Source organism: Carcharodon carcharias, chromosome 11 (assembly GCF_017639515.1).
Source record: "Carcharodon carcharias isolate sCarCar2 chromosome 11, sCarCar2.pri, whole genome shotgun sequence".
Classification (NCBI taxonomy): Eukaryota; Metazoa; Chordata; class Chondrichthyes; order Lamniformes; family Lamnidae; genus Carcharodon; species Carcharodon carcharias.
In genome coordinates this window covers 85,049,981-85,072,522 of record NC_054477.1, presented here as the reverse complement: position 1 = coordinate 85,072,522, position 22,542 = coordinate 85,049,981, and the positions used below count along the sequence as shown (strand labels likewise).

At 38.6% G+C, this 22,542-nt stretch overlaps 1 protein-coding gene across 9 annotated transcripts in view; it reads left to right on the top strand.

The window, feature by feature from the left end:
- sytl2a (synaptotagmin-like 2a) overlaps positions 1–22,542 on the top strand; it is a 148,963-nt gene that overhangs the window by 66,060 nt on the left and 60,361 nt on the right. For 5 of the 9 annotated variants that reach the window (XM_041198984.1, XM_041198985.1, XM_041198988.1 and 2 more), the window contains 3 exons: positions 32–143; positions 14,202–15,455; positions 17,818–17,889. In XM_041198984.1, the coding sequence (XP_041054918.1) occupies positions 32–143; positions 14,202–15,455; positions 17,818–17,889 (1,438 nt within the window). Of the gene's footprint in view, positions 1–31; positions 144–14,201; positions 15,456–17,817; positions 17,890–19,125; positions 20,641–22,542 lie in introns of those variants that run through there. The other 4 variants (XM_041198983.1, XM_041198982.1, XM_041198989.1 and 1 more) reach the window with 3 other exon arrangements.

Here is a 22,542-nt window from a genome sequence, read left to right as displayed (position 1 = left end):
CATTTACCAATTTGTGACAATTATTTTTCAGCAAAGAGAAAACCCTTTCAACAAATCATTTTTGGAAGATGATATTCCAAATGGAGGAGAAAGACCACAGCTATCTGCTGGAACAGAGTCAACATCTATGACTCCTGTAGCAGGTGATTACCAATAAACCACTTAGAGTAAATATCTTCTCTTTCAGCTGCATCCTATTATCTTAGGTTGGACTGCAGATTCTCCACAACTTGGTAGCAACATTTTCTTTAAATTGGATTGCTCGACACCCATATCTAATGATGAGTACAGGTGAGCTGGACTATTAGTCTTGGAAGATAGTCTGTAAGTGCTAATGGCAGCCATAGAGCCACCAACATCAGGTTCTTTAAATATAATTTGATACTTTGCAGTATTGTGGATAGTTGTACCTTTTGTCTAGTAGCCTTACTTCGAGTCAGTATGATTTCTTTGTACAGCTAGCATATTAAGTCCTTAACATCATTAATAAAATTTTAAACGGACCATCTGCTTTGGTTGCAAACATTTACAAAAATCACTCCAAAGCTTCTTCATAGGATCATAGGAAATAGAAGCAGGAGTGGGCCATTCCACCCTTCAAGCCTACCCTGCCATTCAATATGATCAGGCTTGATTTGATTGTGGTCTCAATCCCTCCACTTTCATGCCTCCCACACCCCTCCCCCCGCCACACACCCCACTATAACCCTTAACTCCTTTTTGATCAAAATTCTGTCTAACTCAACCTTGAATATATTCAATGGCCCAGTCTCCACTGCTCTCTTGGGTATAGAGAATTCCAAAGACTAGTGACTCAGAGGAAATTCCTCCTTATCTCCATCTTAAGTGGGAGAACCCTTAATTTGAAACTGTGCGCCCCCTAGTTCTAGATTTCCCGCATGAGGGGGAAAAAACCCCTTCCGATTCTATCCTGTCAAGCCCTCTCAGAATCTTGTTTCTTTAAGATCACCTGTCATTTTTAACTCAAATGAGTATAGGTCCAACCTCTCTCAAGCTTTCCTCATAAGACAGCCATTCGTCCCAGGAATCAAGCTAGTGAACTTTCTCTAAACTGCCTCCAATGCAAGTTTAGCTCTCCTTAAGTAAGGAGTCCAAAACTGCACACCTTACTCCTAGGTGTGGTCTCACCAATCCCCTTTACAGTTGTAGCAAGACTTCTAACTTTGGGGGAGATCGTGGAATGGTGGTTATGTCACTGGACTGGTAATCCAAATGCCTAGGCTAATGTTCTGGGGACAAGGATTCAAATCCCACCCCAGCAGCTGGTGGAATTTAAATTCAATTAATAATCTGGAGTTGAAAAGTTAGTCTTCATAACACCGTCCATGAAACTATTGTCATTTGCTGTTAAAAAAACCTATCTAGTTCACTAAGGTCCTTTTTAGGGAAGGAAATTTGCTGTCCTTACCTGGTCTGGTTTACATGTGACTCCAGACCCACAGCAATGTGGTTGACTCTTAATTGTCCTTTGAAATGGTGCGATATGCCACTCAGATCAAGTTTAGGGATGGGCATTGCTGGCAAGGTCAGCATTTGTTGGCCATATCCCATGAAAGAATAAATTTAAAACATACTCCATTGCCCTTGCACATTCAATATAATTGTCCTTATTGAATGGGCTAACAAAAAGATCAAATAGTTTAATATCATTCTCAATCTGATTTTCATTTTAAAGTGAGCAATAACAATCCAATAAATTCCCATAGATTAAGGGGTTACTGCACACCACGTAAAGATGGAAAATTTCCGCCCTTATTTAAACACAATCGTTTTAAGTATTCTGAATCCTATATGCACTACTGTGAAGAAATCTAGCTTCAACATTGAATTTTGTTGCTTAACTTTTCAATGGAAAAATCTGGGGGCAAAAAGTCCCGAATTCAAATTAGCCATTCACTGGTGATGACAAAATATAAAGATTTATTGCAATGATATACAGGTATATGATACTGATTTAATATTTCTGACATCAAATGTCATCTTTAAGAAAAAAATATAATTGTTTCCATCTTTAAAGCTATTTGTGGGACCGAATTCCAATAATTCATTTAAAATATTCAACGGGGCTGAGTTTGTGAATAAAATTTTGGTTGAAACTGAGTAAATGTGCTTCAATTCCATTATCATATTGAAAATGCTGATAGTTTTTTTAGAGAAAACACAATGGATGCTACCAGTGATCATTTTTGAAATTTGACTCCTACAAAATTCATCATTAGGGTCACAGAAGTATGATCCTATGAAAAAGTTTAAAAAGTAAACACTCTGAAAAATGACAAGCAATTCAGAACTTAATAGTGTTAACATTTGAGTGCTAAAATAATTGGAAACTGGTGAGTAGGCAACTGCCATTCTATTGAAAGGCTATGTTCTCTAGTTCATAATGAGAACGAGTGAGTCTGCTGAAAAAGTTTGGAGAATTATCATAAATTGTCAAATAATTTGATGCGAACCTACCTTTTTCTAATCAAACCATGTTCATACACTTCCCATCAGCAAATGTACAACAAGGTTTGCTAAAGTGAGTTCTGATTTTCCTCAGCACTTTCAGACAATAACTTAACAGTAGATTGGTTTCCAAAAGGCAATAGATAAGGTGCCACATAAAAGGTTACTGCACAAGGTAAGAGTTCAGGTTGTTGGGGGTGATAAGTTAGCATGGATAGAGGATTGGCTAACTAACAGGAAAATCAATTGGGATAGATGGGTCATTTTCAGGTTGGCAAATGGCACAGGGATCAGTGCTGGGGCCGCAAATATTTACAATAGATATTAATGACTTGGATGGAGGGACAGAATATTGTAGTCAAATTTGCTGATGATACAAAGGTAAGAAAGCAAGTTGTGAGGAGGATACAAAGAGCCTACAAAGGGACATAGATGGGTAAGGGAGTGGGCAAAAGTTTGGCAGAAGTAAAGTATGAGAAAATATGAGTTGCTCACTTTGGAGGGAAGAATGAAAAAATGAGAATATTATTTGAATGGGGAGAGACTGTTGAATGGTGCAGTTCAGAGGGTTCTGGGTGTTCATGTACATGAATCACAAATGTTAGCATGCAGGTACAATGAGTAATTAGAAAGGCAAATGGCATATTGATTTTTATTGCAAGGGGTATGGAGTATAAAAGTAAGGAAGTCTTGCTACAGCTGTTCAGAACATTTGAGACTTCATCTGGAATACTGTTTACAGTTTTGGTTTCCTTACTGAAGGAGGCATAAACTTTCATGTAGGCAGTTTAGAGAGGGTTCACTGGGATGATTCCTGGGATGAAGAGGTTGTCTTATGAGGAAGGGTTGAGCAGATTGGGCCCATACTCATTGGAGTTTAGATTGAGCTGATCTTGTCGAAACATAAGATTCTGAGGGGGCTTGACAGAGGTGGATGCTGAAAGGATGTTTCATCATGTAGGGGAATCTAGAACTAGAGGACACAATTTCAAAAACGGGGTCTCCCATTTAAGTCAGATGAGGAGGAATTTCTTCTGAAGATTGTTAGTCTTTGCTCTCTGTAGAAGGGAATTTCAGTGGAGGCTGTCTTTGAATATATTCAAGACTGAGTTAGATTTGGAGCAACCAAAGGACTTGAGGGTCATGGGGTGCTGGCATGAAAGTGGAGTTAAGGCTACAGTCAGATCAGCCATAATTTTATTGAATGGCAGAGTAGGCTCTAATGGCTGAATGGCTTATTCCTGCTTCTATTTCTTATGATCTTGCCTTGAGGACAAAATGTTAATGGAAACTGTTCCCTCTACTCAGTGACCATGTTCATTGGGATAAAACATTGAGATATCCTTTAAAAGTAATGAGAAGAGGAGTGGATTAATTAACTTTCTTCATCAAGAAACTTATTTTTGAATACTTTTTGCTGAAGTTTCACACTCACCAGGATGAATACCCCTATTGGGAAATGGGACAATTTTCATTTTCTTTTTTCAAATTGTCCAATTTAAAAAAAAAACCTTCATTAACAAGCTACTTTATGCATAAAACGTAACCCAAGTTTTAATGAAATTCCACTCCTCTATTTTTAAAGGATGTCTCCATAATTGTCCGCATCAAATGCACCCTAATGAGGTATGGCTAAGTTAGATGCAGAGTAAGCTTCCACTTAACTAACTAATGATATTTTCTCCCAAGTGGACTCAGATGGACACACCTTAATGGTCGCATTGAAAACTCATTCACTCTTAGCAGTAACAATTTCTGAATGAGGTTACCAAAAAACAAATTCTCATCCCATAAATAATATTTGACTTTATTTAGGTCCAAAAATTGTTGGGCTGCATTCTGACAGTTACACCAGGATCTTGCCCGCTGCTACCTTTTGGCATTATCCCTGGTGGAGTATGCAGATTGGCTCAGAGGGCATTTCAGTGTTACATGAGTGCCTGTGCCAGTATGGGTGCATCTTGAGCACCTGCTTTCTCCATTCTCCTGTTTGTGAACACCTTGCAGCAACAAAGCTAATTAAAAATTACTTAACCGAGAGAAGAACATGAGTATAGTAAATTATTGCCTTTTTTAAAAGAATATGGATGATACATTGTAAATGTACCCAGTTGAAGAGTTGGTACTTCTGGAAAAACAGGAAGTCTGTCTGATGGACTTAATACACGTCAGAACACTTTTTTGCAAACAGAAACCCACATTTGTGGAGTTAGATGGTAATCTGATTGAGCCATATGGCCTCAAGTTTCGGTCACAGGGCTGCCTGCCATTTAGACATATAGGCCACACTCAGAATTTGTCAATTTGTGTCTACCCTTCAGAGTCAGGGATTAAAGATGATACATTTTGTCAGCCAATCATAAGCTTGCAGTTTAAATTGCAGTGGTGTTCAATCTGAATGGTGCTTTCCTGTCATTTGGCTTAATTATATGTCATAAGTAAATTAGTTTTGTATTCATATGTTTTAAAAAAATAAGTTGAGACATTAATTGGATTTTAATATATATATTTTTAAAGGTTCATTACCTGCTCCACTGTTAAAATTACCCTGATTTTGTTTTGTTTTTAGTTTGGAACATTCAAGCATCATCATCATCTCATTCAGATGTTTTGCTTTCCAATTCATCCATTTTCATGATGTCTTATCTTTTACAGGATAATTTTCCTTCCTCCTTCCGGACCACTGTAGCACTGGTTTTATCTTGCTTTATTTTCTTTGCAGGAAGTGTTCTTGTGGCAAGAATTTTTTGCGTTCATATGATGTATGTTTATAATCATGCCGATCAGTTCTTTGTGCTATTTTCTTTGAACCATTGCCTTTTTCCTGTGTCACTAATTGTGCTATTTCAAATCCTCAGTCATTTAAAAATGTAAATATTTTCAACATAAAGTAGTTAGGCAATAATTAGAAAAAGTATTTCTGTTCCCATCCCTATTGAAGGTCAGCATGTGAAACTAGGAACAATTGTAATGTCAGCTGTGGCTGTTAAGTAGAGCCCAAGTGTTGCAGGTCTAAGGCACACTCCAGAGACCTAAACACAAATCTAGACTGATATTCCAGTACAGTACTGAGGGAGTGCTAAACTGTCAGATGAGATGTTAAATCAGTTGTATATTGGTTGTGACTGGCTAAGGAAGGTTGTGGAGACACAGTTATAACTTTATTGGACAAACATAATTATTTGCATGATGTACAAGACTGCAGGTATTGCTCAGTCTAAGCCATGAGCTTTCTCCTTCTAGACTCTTAGGCATGTGATTCTCTCTTACATAATCATGTGGGCAGTACTGTTTCTCCAGTACCATACAAACTCTTTCAGTCCTCAACACACTAATACTACATCTCTCCCCAAGTCTTTGTCCAAATATATTTACATTTATATTTACATACTACCACTTCTCTCCCCAAGTCTCTGACTTCATAGTTTTAAGCTGCCTGGAGGTGTCACAACTCTCCCTGATTGTCTCCTTGTGAGACTTGGAAGATCAGTAGTCTCCCCTTTTAACTTCTTTGCTTTGACTTGGTTAGTCTTTGGTAAGAGTTATAGTATCTGGTGCATTGTCAGCTTGACTCCCAACATTTGGCTCTCCCAAACGTATAATGGAAGGTTCTCCTTGAGGAATAAAGATGAGATTTCTCCTGTTCTCCTTATTGTGCCTTCTGGGATATGTATCAAGTAATCAATCACCATCCCTTTGGACAATGACACTTTTGCTGCCTCGGTCTCTTGTCTCCTTTTTTAAGCCTTGGGCACGTTTCTGGTACGGTACCTCCTATTATAAATGGAGGTTTGCTTTTTCTGTAGGACTGTTCTCCATTCTGAACCTTCGGATAGTCCTGGACTGCTAATCCTGGGATTAATTTCTTGGGCAGCTGAGGAGCTGAGTATGAAGCTTTCTGTCCATCAGCTCTGACTTTGCCAATCAACATGACAATGAAGTCGACGTGTACATCAAAAGTGCCACTGGAAAATCCTTGTTCTTCTTCAGGAGGGTTTTAACAGTGCAGACATCCCTTTCTGCCTTGCTGTTGGATTGATGATACCTTGGTGTTGGAATCCGCTGTTCTCAGCAAAAGGAGGTAACGTAGTCATTAGCGAATTGCGGGCAGTTGTTGAACACCACCTGGTCCGGAATGCCATGTGTTGTGAATATGGTTTTCAATGACCTAATGACCAACTCTGTGGTCCTTGTGTGTAAACGCTTCACCTTGATCCACATGGAGAAGTATTCGACAATGATGAGCAAGGATTTGCCATTGTACATAAATAGATCCATTCCCAGATGTTCCCACGGTCCGGTAGGGAACTGGGTGGGGATAAGGGGCTCCCTCTGGACTGGTTGTGCAGTGTGCACACCTGGCAGTATGAAATCATCTCTAATTGCTCTTGATATTCCCGGCCACCACACTGCAGATTGGGCTTGTGCTCTGCACTCTGTGGTATCTATGCTTGGAGTGAGATGGGAATTACCTACTGCTCATCATACACCAGCAGGTCATCAATTATACTGAAGTGCTTCCATTGTTCAAAGTATATTTTCATGACTGTTCCACTGGGACACTGCTGTGGCCAACCTTGCATGCAGTACTGACAGATGTGGATGCAGTCTTCATCCTGGATCTGCTCTTGATGTATCTGTTGTGGCATTTTGGAGCTTGTTGGCAATTGTGTTGCCATGAACTGGGACTAGGACTTGACCTTGTTGACCAAATTAACAACCTGTGTCGCGGGATGGTCAACTGTGGCCCTGGACAATGTGTCTGTCTGCAGTTGTTTGGCGGTCCTCCATTTGGTTCCAACTAACGTGTTAGTAAATAGTCCCTTTAAAAGCATGGTCTGTGGATGGTATTGTGGTCCTTCTTGCTGCTTAACCTCAGATAGATGAGCACATGTTGAGAGCGCATTAGCTGGAGGGGGTAGGGCTTTCCCAGCACACCTTTGGGGTAACCCCCAGATGCACTGCCCCAGAACAATTTTTAGCCTGCTATACACGTAACTAATATAGATTAACAGCAAAATTAAGAACATAAGAAATAGGAATAGGAGTAGACTATTCGGCCCCTCGAGCCTGCCCTCCCATTCGATAAGATCATGGCTGATCATCTTGCGTTTCGAGTTCCACATTCCCATCTAACCCCAATGACCTTTGATTCCTTTGCCTAACAAGAATCTATCCACCTCTGTCTATAAAAATATTCAATGACCCCGCCTCCACCACCTTCTGAGGCAGACAATTCCAAAGTCGCACTACCCTCTGAGAGAAAAAAATTCTCCTCATCTCTGTCCTGAAAGGGTGACCCCTAATTTTAAAACAGTGTCCCCTAATTCTGGGCTCACCCACAAGAGGAAACATCTTTTTGACGTCCAGCTTGTCCAGGCCATTCAGGATCTTGTATACTTCAATCAAATCACCCCACTCTTCTTAACTCCAGTGGAAACAAGCCCAGTCTGTCCAACCTATCCTCATAAGACAACCCACTCATTCTAGGTATCAATCTAGTAAACCTCCTTTGAACCGCCTCCAATGCCTTTATATCCTTTCTTAAATGAGACCAAAACTGCACACAGTAATCGAGGTGCGGCCTCACCAGTGCCCTGTATAACTGAAGCATAACATCCTTTTATGTTCAATCCCTCTCTTAATAAACGATAGCATTCCATTGGCCTTCTTAATTACTTGCTGTACCTGCATACTAACTTTGTGACTCATATTAGAACACTTAGATCCCTCTGCACCTCAGAATTATGCAGTCGCTCTCCATTTAAGTAATATTCTGCTTTTTTGTTCTTCCTGCCAAAGTGAACAACTTCCCATTTTCCCATATTAAACTCAATTTGCTAGATCTTTGTCCACTCACCCAGCCTATCTATATCCATTTGCAACCTCCTCATGTCCTCTTCACAACATACTTCCCTACCTATCTGTGTCATCTGCAAATTTAGCTACCATGTCTTCACTCCCATCATCTAAGTATTGATGTAAATCATAAAAAGTTGAGGCTCCAATACAGACCCCTGTGGGACTCCACTTGTCACACCCTACCAATCAGAAAAAGACCCATTTATGCATACTCTCTGCATCCTGCCAGCCAACCAATCTTCTGTCCATGCTAATATGTTACCCGCTACACCATGCGCTTTTATTTTCCATAACAATCTTTGATGTGGCACCTTATCAAATGCTTTCTGGAAATCCAATTACAGTATGTCTACAGGCTCCTCTTTATCCACAGCGCATGTTACTCCTTCAAAAAACTCCAATAAATTGGTTAACCGTGATTTTCCTTTCACAAAACCATGCTGACTCTTCCCAAATTCCTTGAGCTCTAAGTGCCCAGCTATAACCTCCTTTATGATTAATTCTAATAACTTCTCCATGACAGACGTCAAGCTAACTGGCCTATAGTTTTCTGCCTCCCTCCCTTCTTGAATAGAGGGTTATATTTGCTACTTCCCAACCTGATGGAACCTTTCCAGAATCTGGCGAATTTTGGAAAATTAACACCAGCACATCGACTACCTCATTAGCCACCTCTTTTAAGATCCTTTGATGTAGTCCATCGGGACTAGGAGACTTGCCAGCCTGCAGCTCCATCAATTTGCCTAGCGATTTCAATTTCACCAAGTTCCTTTCTCCTGTTCACCTCCTGATTCACAGCTATTACTGGAACGTATTTTGTATTCTCTATAGTGAACACAGAAGCAAAATATTTGTTCATTTTTTTCCACCATTTCTTTATTATCTACTATTAACTCCCCACTGTCACTCTCAAGAGGACCAACACTCATTTTACTTACTCCTTTCCTTTTTAAATACCTGTAGAAAAGCTTGCTATCCAATTTTACATTTCTAGCTAGCTTTTCTTACTCTAATTTCTTTGTCCTGATTAACCTTTTAGTCATTCTCTACCGTTCTTTATATTCTGTCCATCATCAGTCCTGCCACTCATCTTGCAGTTATATGCTTTTTCCTTAAGTTTGATGGTTTCCTTAACATCTCTAGTTAACCATAGATGGTGGGTCCTCCCCTTAGAATTTTTCTTTTTAGTAGGAATATACTTATTCTGAGTATTTTGAAATATCCGCTTAAATGTCTGCCACTGCTTCTCTATTGATCTATTCTCTAGCCTAGTTTCCCAGTTCACTTCAGCTAGCTCAGCTTTCATCCCCACATGGTTGCCCTTATTTAAGTTTAAGATACTAGTCTTAGATCCATACTCTTCTCCCTTTCAAACTGGATGTAAAATTGAAAGAAGTTTTATTCTGTATCAGTGAGAATTGTATTGGTCATTTGTCCTGCTCCATTCTTTTTAAACTATAGTGACTTATAATTGCCTTCCTTGCTTCTTAATTGCACCTTTGTGCCATTTCAACTGGCATTTTGCACACTTGTTATCAAAAAGTCCCAAGGGCATAAAAATAGGCTCAGTGCTGTTGTTTGGGAGCTATGGGTGCTGATCATGGATCAATATGGTGTTTGACGCATTTTTGCACAGTTCTACCATGAATCACGCTAGGCCAACGTTTTCCAAGCTATTTCCCAATACGACTCCCATTTTAACACTTGAAGATTAATGTGACCCCAGATGCCAACAAAAGCAACTTAATTCTAACCTTTTAATTATGTGGGAGCTCTTAGGCGTGTTTCTTATTTTTAAGTGGCCTTATTTCTGGCCTCTTCCGATTCTTGCCCTTCTGAAGATATTGATTCTTGCTGTCATACACTTCCACAGGTACAGCCATTCCTTTTGCAATTATTGAAAGCAATGGACATTGGGAATTCTATTTTAAACCCCCAACTGATGGGCAGTCGAGGGTTGGGATGGAGGGGTAAAACAAGGTTTGGGCAATGCTGCCCCATTTAAAATTTTTAAAATAAAGCAATCACTTCCCAAAAGGTAGGCAGCAGCCTAATTACCATGCCAAAGTTATAGCCTGATGATATCATTAATGCAGTGACTTAAATTTAAAAGTGAGTAATCTGCCGAAATACAGTTTTTAAAAAAGATTCTTTCAAGGGATGTGCATGTTGCTGGCTGTGCCAGCATTTGTTGCCTATCCCTATCTGGCCTTAAGGTGGTGGCAAGCCACCTCTTGAACTGCTGCAGTCCATGCAGTGTATGCACACCCACAGTGCTGTTGGGAAAGGACCCAATGACAGTGAAGGCATGGCAATTATAATTCCAAGTCAGGATGGTGTGTGACATGGAGGGGAGTTTGCAGGTAGTGGTATTCCCATGCATCTGCTGCCTTTGTCCTTCTTGGTGGTAGAATTCATGGGTCTGGAAGGTGCCAGCTTTCCAAGGCAAATGGCTCTTTCAGCATTCTTGTGGGCGCGGAGGAGCAGGAGTGCTCTTCTTGGCCCATAATGAAAGCCTTCATCCTTGTTGCAGCCCTAATTTCTAGCTTCCCAATTTTGGCTTGGAGCTGATGCTCCCTTGTCAGTGCTGGGGACTATCACTATGGGTCCCTGGCTGGAACTTTCTACCTCTAGTGTTCTCTTCTTCCCACTGATGATGACTCCATTCACTGTTTGGGGTTATGACCCTCAAGTTTGGGAACTGCTGTGCTAGATGTCGTATTGATGAAGGAGTTAGTGCATACACAGTTAACCTCCCCTGGAAGTATGTAGAGCAGGCAGATCATGACATTAATCAGTGCACCATGCTGATTTGATGCCAGCATTGCCACTTTGGAGCTCAATACTCCAGCTGACACCCTCTCTTAACGTATGCTTATCCATCTGAGGTTATGCAATAGGAAGGACCACAATTCCATCCACCGACCATGCTTTTAAAGGGACCATTTAACAATTGGTTAGTTGGAGGCAAATGGAGGACCAGCATCAACAGAATAGAATGCACAAGGGTGATAGTTGCTTTTTGTACGCAATATAGCATTATTTCATTTATTAAATTTGGTTTAGAATATTTTATATGTGGTGATTTCATTTTTGCATTGTGGCCAGATCAATGATTTGATGGATAGTGACAGAAGGTAGGAAGTATGGACTGTTGATGACTGGGAAAACTGGAATAGTCATTAATGTATCATACTCAAACAGGTTAGTGCAGGTTGATTTCTCCTGGCTGTTGGTACAATTCTACAAATGCTTGCTTTCCATAGTTGTTTCAAGTTGCAATTTACTTTTTCCTGACTTCAATGCTTCTCCACAAAGCAATTTCTGCTAGACATAGGTGCATTAGTAGGTCTTCCCCATGAAATAAATGAGTGGGAGAGTCAGACACCACAGCAGAGCAAGCTGCTAGAAGTGGGAGGAGGAGAAGCAAGATAAAGGGAGCTGGCAACCTAGACAGCCTCTTTCTGCCCTGGCTGCACATGGAAAATTACTTTGAGTGAGATACAGGAACCACTCTTCCAATTTCCCCGGCCATCAACAATCCATAATTCTTACATTCTTTGCCATTGCCCCTCACATTATTGTCCTTGCCACAATGAAAAAATGAAATCCACAATATAAATATTCCAAACCAATTTATAAATGTAATCAAGCTATATTGCATTGTACGTTGTTATTGCCTGTTCTTCATTTGCCTTTGCATGTTTTCTTGCTCCTACACAGCACACCCCAGTGGCTGTAGCATCGATGGTATAATGCCTTTGATTTTAAGTCGAGAAGACTGCAGATGGCTTTGGAGGATGACCTTGAGCGCTCTGGGCCTAGAAGGCCTGGCTTCAGACTGCACCATCTCGACATGAGCTGCAGCAGTCTGACCTGACCGGCAACAGCAAGGGCATTCGGAGTGGCACGGATGGGTGCATGAATACTGTGATCCTCAGAAGTCAGCAGATTCATACTCCATGGATCTATTATCACTGAGGAACAATGCCTCACCAATCCTAGTAATCTGCTGAGAATACATTGCTTAACTGCTGTGATACCCTGCAAACTCTTTGCACGCTGTAATCCAGAGCCAAGATGGCAGAAGTCTGAGCTTGCATGGAAGCAAGCTGATCTTGGTGCCTGGAGTTTGGGCTTTTAATGCAACATTCAGACATTGAGTGGTTGTTGTTTATGCTGCAATTGAAGCTAAGAAATGTTGGCTTTCAGAAACTATTTAAGTGTGCTAATAGAAGTGACCATTACTTCCATGCTGAAAAGGATGGGCTGCACAAAGTAATGTGCCAGTTGGTGCTGGGCTTCTCTATTCTCCTTGACTTTGAACATAGGCTTCCCAATGCATCAAAGATTTCAAGGTGCATACACTTCAGCTTTTTTCTGTAGCTTGCTCCATGGAAGTTCTCACCCAAGTCCTTTGGATCTGACCTTTCTATGTGACTCCCTCTGAGCTGGTACCTACATTGCCCTTGCCTTCTGCTCTGGCTGTAGATCACTTGCATCATGCATCTCGCCACTTGTAGATCCTGCCTCTGTGCTATCCTCAAATTATGCACAGGGTCAGTATCTGAGCTAGTGGCTGAGTGTGAATTCGCATATAGTCGTCTTAACTATCGTTTTGCTGTTCCTTCATTGTTCAGCTAAAGTACATTTCTTACATATCTGTAAAGAGAAAGGCACAAGGGTAGGATTGTAGTGAGAGGAGGGAGGAAAAGTAAGACGTGCATTCTTATACCACAGGCACTTTAAGTCAGAAGCAATTGTGGGATGCGGAGAAAGTGTGATGAGAAGGATTAGGCAAGAGGATATGATTATCTTCAGTGGTTTCAGTCCTGCTGCTGGCCATAGGCTAAGCAATTGTCATTTCTAATAATGACCAGGACTGTCTCTTTCAGGTAGTCCCTGCATCAGTTGGTTGTACACCACCTTGTCCTGCATGAGAGGGAAGTGTGGACATATGCCACTGAATGTTTTCAATTTATTTGGTTTATTTGTCTGACATGATTGAATAGCTGGCAGTCTCTGCATGCTGTGAGATATGGATATGAGGCTCGCATTAATACCAAAAGTGAGGGTACAGGGAAACATATGTCAGTTATGAGTCATGATTGAAAGAGATTGTTGGTAGGTGTGTGAAGGGTGTGGTGAATTGAGGTATTTTAATCAGGAGTGCAGGTTAATTATGTATTTCTTCCTGCACCTATTTTTGGGGCCTATCCAACTTAGCCCCTTAAGTGTTTCACTTTATATTCCTAACGTTATCCTTTCCTAGTTTTCATTACCTAATCTAAAATTTGTCTATTATTTAGACGGTGAGCCCTTTTTAAAAAATTATGCAATTTAATTGTTTCTGTTTATCTAAATGTCTGTTGACCATTCAGATAACTGAAGTTTAGAAAATGTAAATTAGACAATATTCATTTCTAAATATAAAATTTTCAGTTTTCAAATACTAATTCACTGTTTCCCAAATACTAATTCACTGTTTCCCACATACAGTTATTTCTATCCACCTGTAACCATTTCAAACTTTAGTTCTGATAGAATTGATAGTTTTTATTTTATAGCTGCTGTAATATTTTAAATTTTACTTACATTATCTGCATAATTATGATCTTCATTGGCATTGTTTATTTTGGCATTGGCACCATTAATTCTATCTGAATTTTGGGTTGTGGAAAATAATGTTTTACAAGGTGGATTTTTATTTAACAAGTGTGGATTTTAAATGTACAGATTAACCTTGATATACAATTGTTTTAATCTCTTAAAATTATATCCTTTTGAATGTAATTTACTGATTAATTTCTATATTGTAATTGTTGAAATTGTTTTTATCGTTGCCCTTGTATACCCTTGTTTTTTTCCAGAGAGGTTATCTCAACCAAAGGATAATGTTTCCAGATTACATTCTCCCTCAAATGAATTTCATGAAACTACGAAACCATCTCCTGCAGAGGATAATAATCATTCAGCAAGGCATCCAGTGCCAAAGCTAAGGACTAATTCTTACAAACTGCAAGACTCTGTAACCTATGGTGATCAACTTCACACTGCACCAGGACACACAAATTGGAATAGCTTTAGTGGCAACTCCACAACTCCTAAGAGCATTTTGAAACGTAGCCCAAGTTCAAGCTCCAATGATTCTGAAATTCTACACATCAGTGTTCAGGACTCAAGGATCAAGATACCTGCCTCTCCTCAAACCATTCCAGAAGGACCAACAGAGATGAATACAGCTGTTGAGAGTGAAGAATTGCTTATACCCAATAGTCTTGAAAGGTCAAAGCAAGTGAGATTCTCTACAAATGTAGATGAAAAGATGATATTACAGTCACTAGAGCCTTATAGTGCAAACAAAACTTCCAAAATTGGTGAAGATTCTCTTCTAGACACTGATTATTTGGAGGAAACAGATGAAGAAAATGGAGGCAGAACAGACAGCACAGAAGAAAATGGAGGCAGAACAGACAGCACAGAAGAAAATGGAGGCAGAACAGACAGCACAGAAGAAAATGGAGGCAGAACAGACAGCACAGAAGAAAATGGAGGCAGAACAGACAGCACAGAAGAAAATGGAGGCAGAACAGACAGCACAGAAGAAAATGGAGGCAGAACAGACAGCACAGAAGAAAATGGAGGCAGAACGGACAGCGCAGAAGAAAATGGAGGCAGAACGGACAGCGCAGAAGAAAATGGAGGCAGAACGGACAGCGCAGAAGAAAATGGAGGCAGAACGGACAGCGCAGAAGAAAATGGAAGCAGAACGGACAGCGCAGAAGAAAATGGAAGCAGAACGGACAGTGCAGAAGAAAATGGAGGCAGAATGGACAGTGCAGAAGAAAATGAAAATCAACATAAGGCCAATGGGTTTTCTGATTTGCATAATTTATCTTCTTTACAAACAGAGCCATTGTACCTGAACCAAGCTGATGATGTTATGTCCAACTCAGACTTTCAGTCCAAGCCTGCAACAAATTATACAAATAGTCACTTAGCAAGTTATGGTTCTGGTAAGCCAACTAACCAAGTCCACGAAATGGGCACTGGTGAGATACTAATGGAAAATGAAGCCAACAGAAGATTGAATCCTGCATCAAATCTGTCCTTTCACAATGTTGGTAAGATGGCTATTAAGGAAAGAAAATATTGTCAATCAGAATCGTGTCAATCATTCTGTTATCTACTGGTGGTATGATTGCATATTGATTTTTATCTGTTCGAACTTCAACTTTCTTCTTTTAATTTCACCACATCTAATATTCTAGGAAATTGTATTGCAATCCATTTTGGGGGTAAAGTGTAACCCAAGATAAAAGAAGGCAGTTGCAACATATTTCTTTGAAGAGGGTTTGAACACAATAATATTTTCTAAACAAACTCTTCTGTTAAGATGTCCTGCATATACATTTTGTCATTGACTACTTCACTTGTTACTGTGAACAATAACATTTGTTTGCTAATTAATCACCAGTTATTTTGGCTACATTTCAGAATATAGACTACCTGAAGCTTGAAGGAAATAAATGTCAAAATAATAGATATAAGAGGGGAGTTAATGATTAATAAATTACATTTAAAAACATCTAAACAGGATTACGATATGAATTGGAGAGTTTAATGTTTTTGGAACAGTGTGATAGACCAGACAAACATAAATCATAGGACTTAGATCCCCAAAGATTGCAGTTTTTTTCTGGAAGCATAAGTGCTGACTTTGGAGAGCAGTACTGAAGGTACATTCCGCATGCTCCTTAAATCTGAGATGAAACTTTGTCTTTCGAGGGTCCAGCTGAATGGCAGACTTTTCACATAGAATTCATCTCGTCCATATTTTGCATCCAGTTAAATCAGAGACTTAGACTATCACTGGCTACAAAACGACATTGAATGATGAAGCAATTTACTGGAACAGGGGAAATTTTGAATTCCCTGGGTTAAATGAAAGATTGGAGTTTTATGGGCATGTGGGTCACCTTAAGATGCTTTTGTTTTATGTACTATGCTTAGTTTTATTTGCCCTTTCATGTTTATTTTAAAATTAATTTCTCCAATTTAGATTCCTCCATTTGCCAGCAGCAGCAACTTTCAGCAATAACCCTGACCTGATTCCTTTGCTTAGAAAGACTCTGGATTGCTGAAACTTGCTGCCTGAAATCTGATGCAGACTACAGCACAGCCACCGTTATGTTGTCACAATTAATTGATTCCTGGTGAGACAAACAATTCATCTCAGATTAACATCGGGGATCAGTTTATACTCTTTCTGCTTTTTCTCATTCAGCTCGGCATCTATCTGTTAAAGTTCAGATGGAAATACTTCAAACAAGCTACTTTATACAGTTTTGGAAGTTTCATATTTGGCAACATTATTCATCTTTATATTGATATGAAATTTTGATTTAAAACTATTGTCTCTCTTTATCAGAGTATGCCTCAGGAAATAATATAAAATGCTTAATCATATTGCTTGCTTATCACCATGTGACAAAGGGCAAATAAACCTTTGGTTTTTCTCTTCTCCAAACGAAAAAGGGTTGTTGGACATGTTTTTTTTCTTTTTGGTCAAGATGGCACTTCTCTAAAGTGTAAATTCTTCTCCCCAACAATTCTAATTTTGTCCAGTGTCCGTTACAGTGCAAGTAAAGTTGGCAAATGGCGAACTGTAGGTAGCTAGTCTTAACTGGCTTCTTTTAACAGTGCTAAACAAATGCACCTGTCTTGTGGTAGATTATTCCTGGGCCATCAAAAGAATCCTGGCATTTAATTGTATACAATAGTTTGAAGTTCTCTTACAACCTATGAAGAAAATCCAAATAAAACAATTCTTTTATGTTAACCTGAGGTGATACTTAAGCACATGAAAGCTTTTACTTTCTTGATGATACTTCAAGCATAAACTTGACATTTTAATTTTAAATATCATAAAATTAAGTTATATACTTCAACAATAACCTCAAATTTACCTTTCTTAAGTAGCTCCAAATCTGAATCAATAGCATTGAGAGACTTTTATTCCAGTTAGTTTTGGGTCATTTCCGATATCCATTATTTAGCATGCGTTGTAGTTCATTAAAATGGAATAATAGATGTTCAATAATATAAAGCACAAATTAAAAAAGTTTCAATTTTTCATTATGTTGCCTCATGATTTAATATAGTTGCAAGCTAGTTTATTTATTTAGAAGAACTGTTTTAAGAAAACCCACCCGCTGGATGGCTGTGGACAGTATAAACAGATGGATGTTTAATTTATTTGAGCATCCTTCTGCTTGTTGTTTTACCCATTTAAGATAAATGGGTCATTGGCTCTTAACGGATAGATGAATATCATGAACATATTGAGCATTCATCTGTTAATAGCAACTTTAATTTTTAGTCTCATGCTAGAAAATTGGATGTGTCAACATTTGAAATGCATTTATTTGGTTACCTACCTCGCATAGAAGAATAAATAATGTATTTCTATTTATTTCATTGTAGATAAGTGGATACTTCACACTGACTTTGAGTCTCCTCAGGTGTCTAATCAGCAGCCTACAAAAATATCCGAAGGTAAGCATGTTAATTTTGTGGTGCCTCTCTTCAAGACTGCACCAATCGAACAAAGACATGAAGCTCATTCTTCACAGTCCCCAATGCTTGATAAATATACAGTTGAGCACATGAAGGCAGCTGATGAATCCATATCAAAGGTGTTAGATTGGTTCACCAGAAGTGAAGAAGTGCCACCTGTAAACACAAAGGTAGAAGAAATGAAAACTCCGCCTGAACCAATAGTAGAGAACAAGCCTAAATCTGTGATAACAGTAAATGCAGAACCAGATACTGAGTTTTCACATAATGAAGCTGATATGTTTACAAACAAAGAACAAATACTACCCTACATAAACCATGAAATCCAAGGACAAGGAGAACAAGAAATCAAATTGCAGGAAGTTCAAACTCCGATAAAAGAAAACATTTTTGATAAATCTTTAATTCCAGAACCAATATTTTTGGAGGAGAAAAATAAAACTGGAACAAAAAGTGATTTTGAGATTAATTATCCACTTTCTCAGAACATATTCAGATCTTCTAATGATGAACAGCAGCATATCAAACTGGAGCAAGTTGAAGAGTCAGAATCAGGGCTATCAGTTTTAAAATCCTTCCCTGAGAAAGGGAGGGCTGGAGCAAATGAAAATGCAAATGGAGAGTCAGAAAACTCTCAAGCAATCTCAGAAGATACTGACTTTTTCCTCATTGCTGCTAATAAAAATAGTGCACAAGAGACTAAATCAGGATTAGAAAGTACTAGTTTGAATGTAGAAGAATCTAAAACCTTAATAACTGGTGCCAAAAGTACAACAGAGCGAGGACTTCCCATTCTTCAAAAACATTCACAAAAACTCACAACTTCATCCCAAGAAAATGCTTTTGCAAATACAGTGTTTGGTAAGTCAACCAAGAAGGAAAATATCATTGATATGAAATCATCTAATTACAGCTTGGCAAAAAAAGGAACTAAGTCAGTTATTATTGAAAGTTTGTATTCTTTGTCCCTCGACAATGAAGTTGTACAAGACTTGGACCACACTAAAACTGAAAAAGAGCAATGTAATGATAAAAAAAAACAACTAAAGATAAGTGGAAAATATCATGTAACTACCAAATGTGAGAAACCTTTCTCAGAAAAAGAAAAGCAAGGATCAAAAAATGTACATACACCTGTGAATGATACAAAGAAACAATTCACCAAGCAAAATGAACAAGAAACCAATGCCTTACAAGAAAAAAGTAATGTTAATGTCCTAGATTTGGAACAAACATTGAATAATAAGGAATATAAAACTGAGGTGAATCTCCACTTGGAGAAGAATAACACAAATGCAATTCCTGTAAAAGAAAAGCCTTTCACAATAGTTTCAATCAAGAAAAGAATATGTAATGTATCAGATGATCCTTATCTCGATCATACAGAATTCAGAAACCTAAGAAACTTTTGGGATAAGGGAACTAAAAGACGTGATGACAATGCTCAATCGGTACTTGCAAGCACACCAGATGACAAGCGTCTAATTATCATGAAAATGGCAACAAGTACTGAACCAGAAATGTTAATAGAAGCAAAACCTTTGGTGACTAAGAAGCCTGTACTTATCCAAAGAGTTAGAACTTTTCCACCTTCAAACTCTGATACACCTGATGAAGGCTCCAAAAATGAAAATACGAAAACCAATGAATATAGTGGACCAAGTGTCCAAGAAAGAATGCAACAGATACTTCAACAGAGAAAAACTCAAACTGAGAAGAAAAGATTGAACACCAAATATTTCCCCAAGGTTCTCCCTACAGAACCTGAAGAGATCAAAGTAAAATTGAAGAAAGCTAATGCTTCAAATGAAAATGAACTTTTTCCTATGTCCAGTGATTTCCAGAAAGATCCTGCTGAAGTAGAAGAAGCAGCTCAAGACAAAACAATTTGTCAACCAAAATTGAAGGAGCTAAACAGTTTGAATATTGGATTGCAGAAAAGACTTCAGGAAAAAGATGAAAACAAAACTTCACCTGTTGAGAAACAGGATAACTATGAAAAAGGTTTGCAGCCAGACCACCAGACTTTCATGCTCAGTGACAATGAACCAGTTGATAGAAAAATGGCCAATACACAACTTTTATTTGAAGATACAAACCTAAGGAATTCACAAAATAAGCCAAATGCTTCTAACAACATCAGAAATAATGAAGAGGAAAATATTCCAGAAAAGAGATTTCACAGCCAAATTCCAAGTGTTCTAAAACCAACTGGTATATCTTTTCAGGATGAAAACTCATCAATTGGGCAAAGTGCTTCCAATGAAGTGAGCAGTAATGAAGAAAATCTGGCTTTGTTTGTAGGACGTTCCTCAGTTATAGAAGAAAATGACATCCCTCAGAAGAAACTGAACAAATCTGAGTCATTGGACAACAAGATCCAGGGTAGTCTGAAGCCAGATGAAATATCCTTTGAAGAAGAGAAAATACCACCTGTTAAAACTGATAATGACTCCAAGTATGATGAAGATCTTAGAATAGCTTTAGATAAGGATAAGAGAGGATTTGACCAAGAAGACGAATTTCAATCTGAATTGAATCTTCTATCTGGAATTACCAAGATGAGCAACTTCAAGGAATGTAATGTTCGTCCCACCAAAAAATCCACAGGAACGTTCAAGTCAGATATACCTTATAATTTTGATCAAGATGCTTTACCTAAAAATGTATTGTCAGACTATTCAGGAGGAAATGACCACTTGCGTGCTGAAACCTGGAGAAGTTCACTCAGTGAGCATCAGCATTAATTTATTTTTACTGGCATAGTGGGCTATTCTGTTCCTTTTTTCCCCTTGTGATTGGTTTACATTTTCTATCCACTTTTGATCTTGAATATAGCTGATTATACATTTCCACTAATCATCTCCTGATCTTATGTCGATCCTGGGTTTAACTATGGTGCATTGTGTGGTAATGTCAGACTTCAAAGAACTCTTCAGTGCAACCCTATGCTAGCCTGATTCCAGAAAGGGAATAATCGCAATTCCTTGATGATTTTCCATGGTGGTACAGAAGTTCAACTGTTTCCTTCTGTTAAGTGGGTGTGAAATTCTTCTTCTACAAATCATAAGAATGATGCTGATTTTGAAAAATATTAACTTTTTTCTAAAATTATTGCAGCCAGGATGTTGGTGCACAGGACTCACTTAGTACTATTGCATCTGGATGAGAAGGTTGCAGGGTCAAACCTACTCCAAGACTTGACCTCCTGATCTAGGATGGTACTTCAGTGCAAATCTTGGGTGAGATTGCTCTCTCAGGTGTTGCTCTCACACAAGATAACTGAACATCCATCTATCCATTGTTTCAAGTAGACTTAAAATCCCATGGCACTATTATGAAAAGAACAGATCATTCTCTCTGGTTTGTAGCTAACATTGTTTCCTCAAACTATCATTTAATTTAAACAAAGAACATTCATCTTATCATTTTGAAACTTTCTTATAGGATCTTGAAACGTGCAGATGTAAAACAACAGGGCACTCCAAAATATTTGAAGTACTTAAAGATGTTTGAGAGATTATGTATTGAAATGTTGGGCAAATATGTCTTCTTTAAGGCCTGTTTAGTAAAAGCCATATTAATGATACACCAATTTTAATACCTGCACAGGGGAATGTTGTGAAGTACGATGGTAATCTGTTGTTAGCTAATTAAACACTTGCAATAATGGTTTCAAGTACCAGGGGTAGGAAATCTCACCTCAGCATATTTATGGGTGTTATGGCCTCTTTTTCTTTACCAAGCTCATACAGGTGATTTTCCACATTTCCATCAGACTATAAAGCATGTGCTTTCTTATTTTCCAAGATGTGTTGTAAATATGAAAAACTATTATATGTATAAGTGGACATGCAACATTAACCCTGCCCTAGTATACTTGTACTATCATTAAAAAAAAATGCCCGAGACCCCTAAGTTATTTTTAAGCACCTTTTTGTCAAATATCTTTGACCTGGAGCTAAGAGTCACAAGTGCAGTGGATAAATTTGCAGATGATGTGAAGCTAATGCAGGTGGTAAACTTTAAAATAAACAGGATAAGCTGTGGGAAGATTTGCATGCACTGAGGAATTACGCAGATGGCAGATGAAATTCAATGTAGAGGAATGTAAAATGTGTCAATGAAGACAAAAAAATCCAGAAAGCTGCTATTGATTAAATGGAGAGAAAATTATGTGCTTAAAAGTGATCTGGGGATCCTAATTGGCAATAAATCGAAGCTATCAGGATAGCACTCGGCAGCAGTGAGTAAAGCAGATGAGCTCTTGAGATGCATTAAAAGGTCAATGTTGGATTGAAATAGTGAGACAATGTTGCCACTTCATGGCCCAGATTTTGGGTTAGTAATGATTGCAAAATTCAGTGTTCACCATTACTCCTCTGAAATTGACAGCAACTTCTGGAGTCCACACAATGAGCAGTTAGATGTGGAAATTCAGAAGTTGTTGGTCAGTGATTCTATGCTGCTGAGGACCCTACAAAATGCTGTCAATTAGAAATCATTGAACTGACAAGAGCATCCACTGTTGCATTGTTAATCTCCCTGTAAGAACTTTAAAGGTTGCACCTTGTTGAATGAGGTGTAACTGGGTTTTTAACAGCATATTAAAGGCATAATTATTGCTCAATA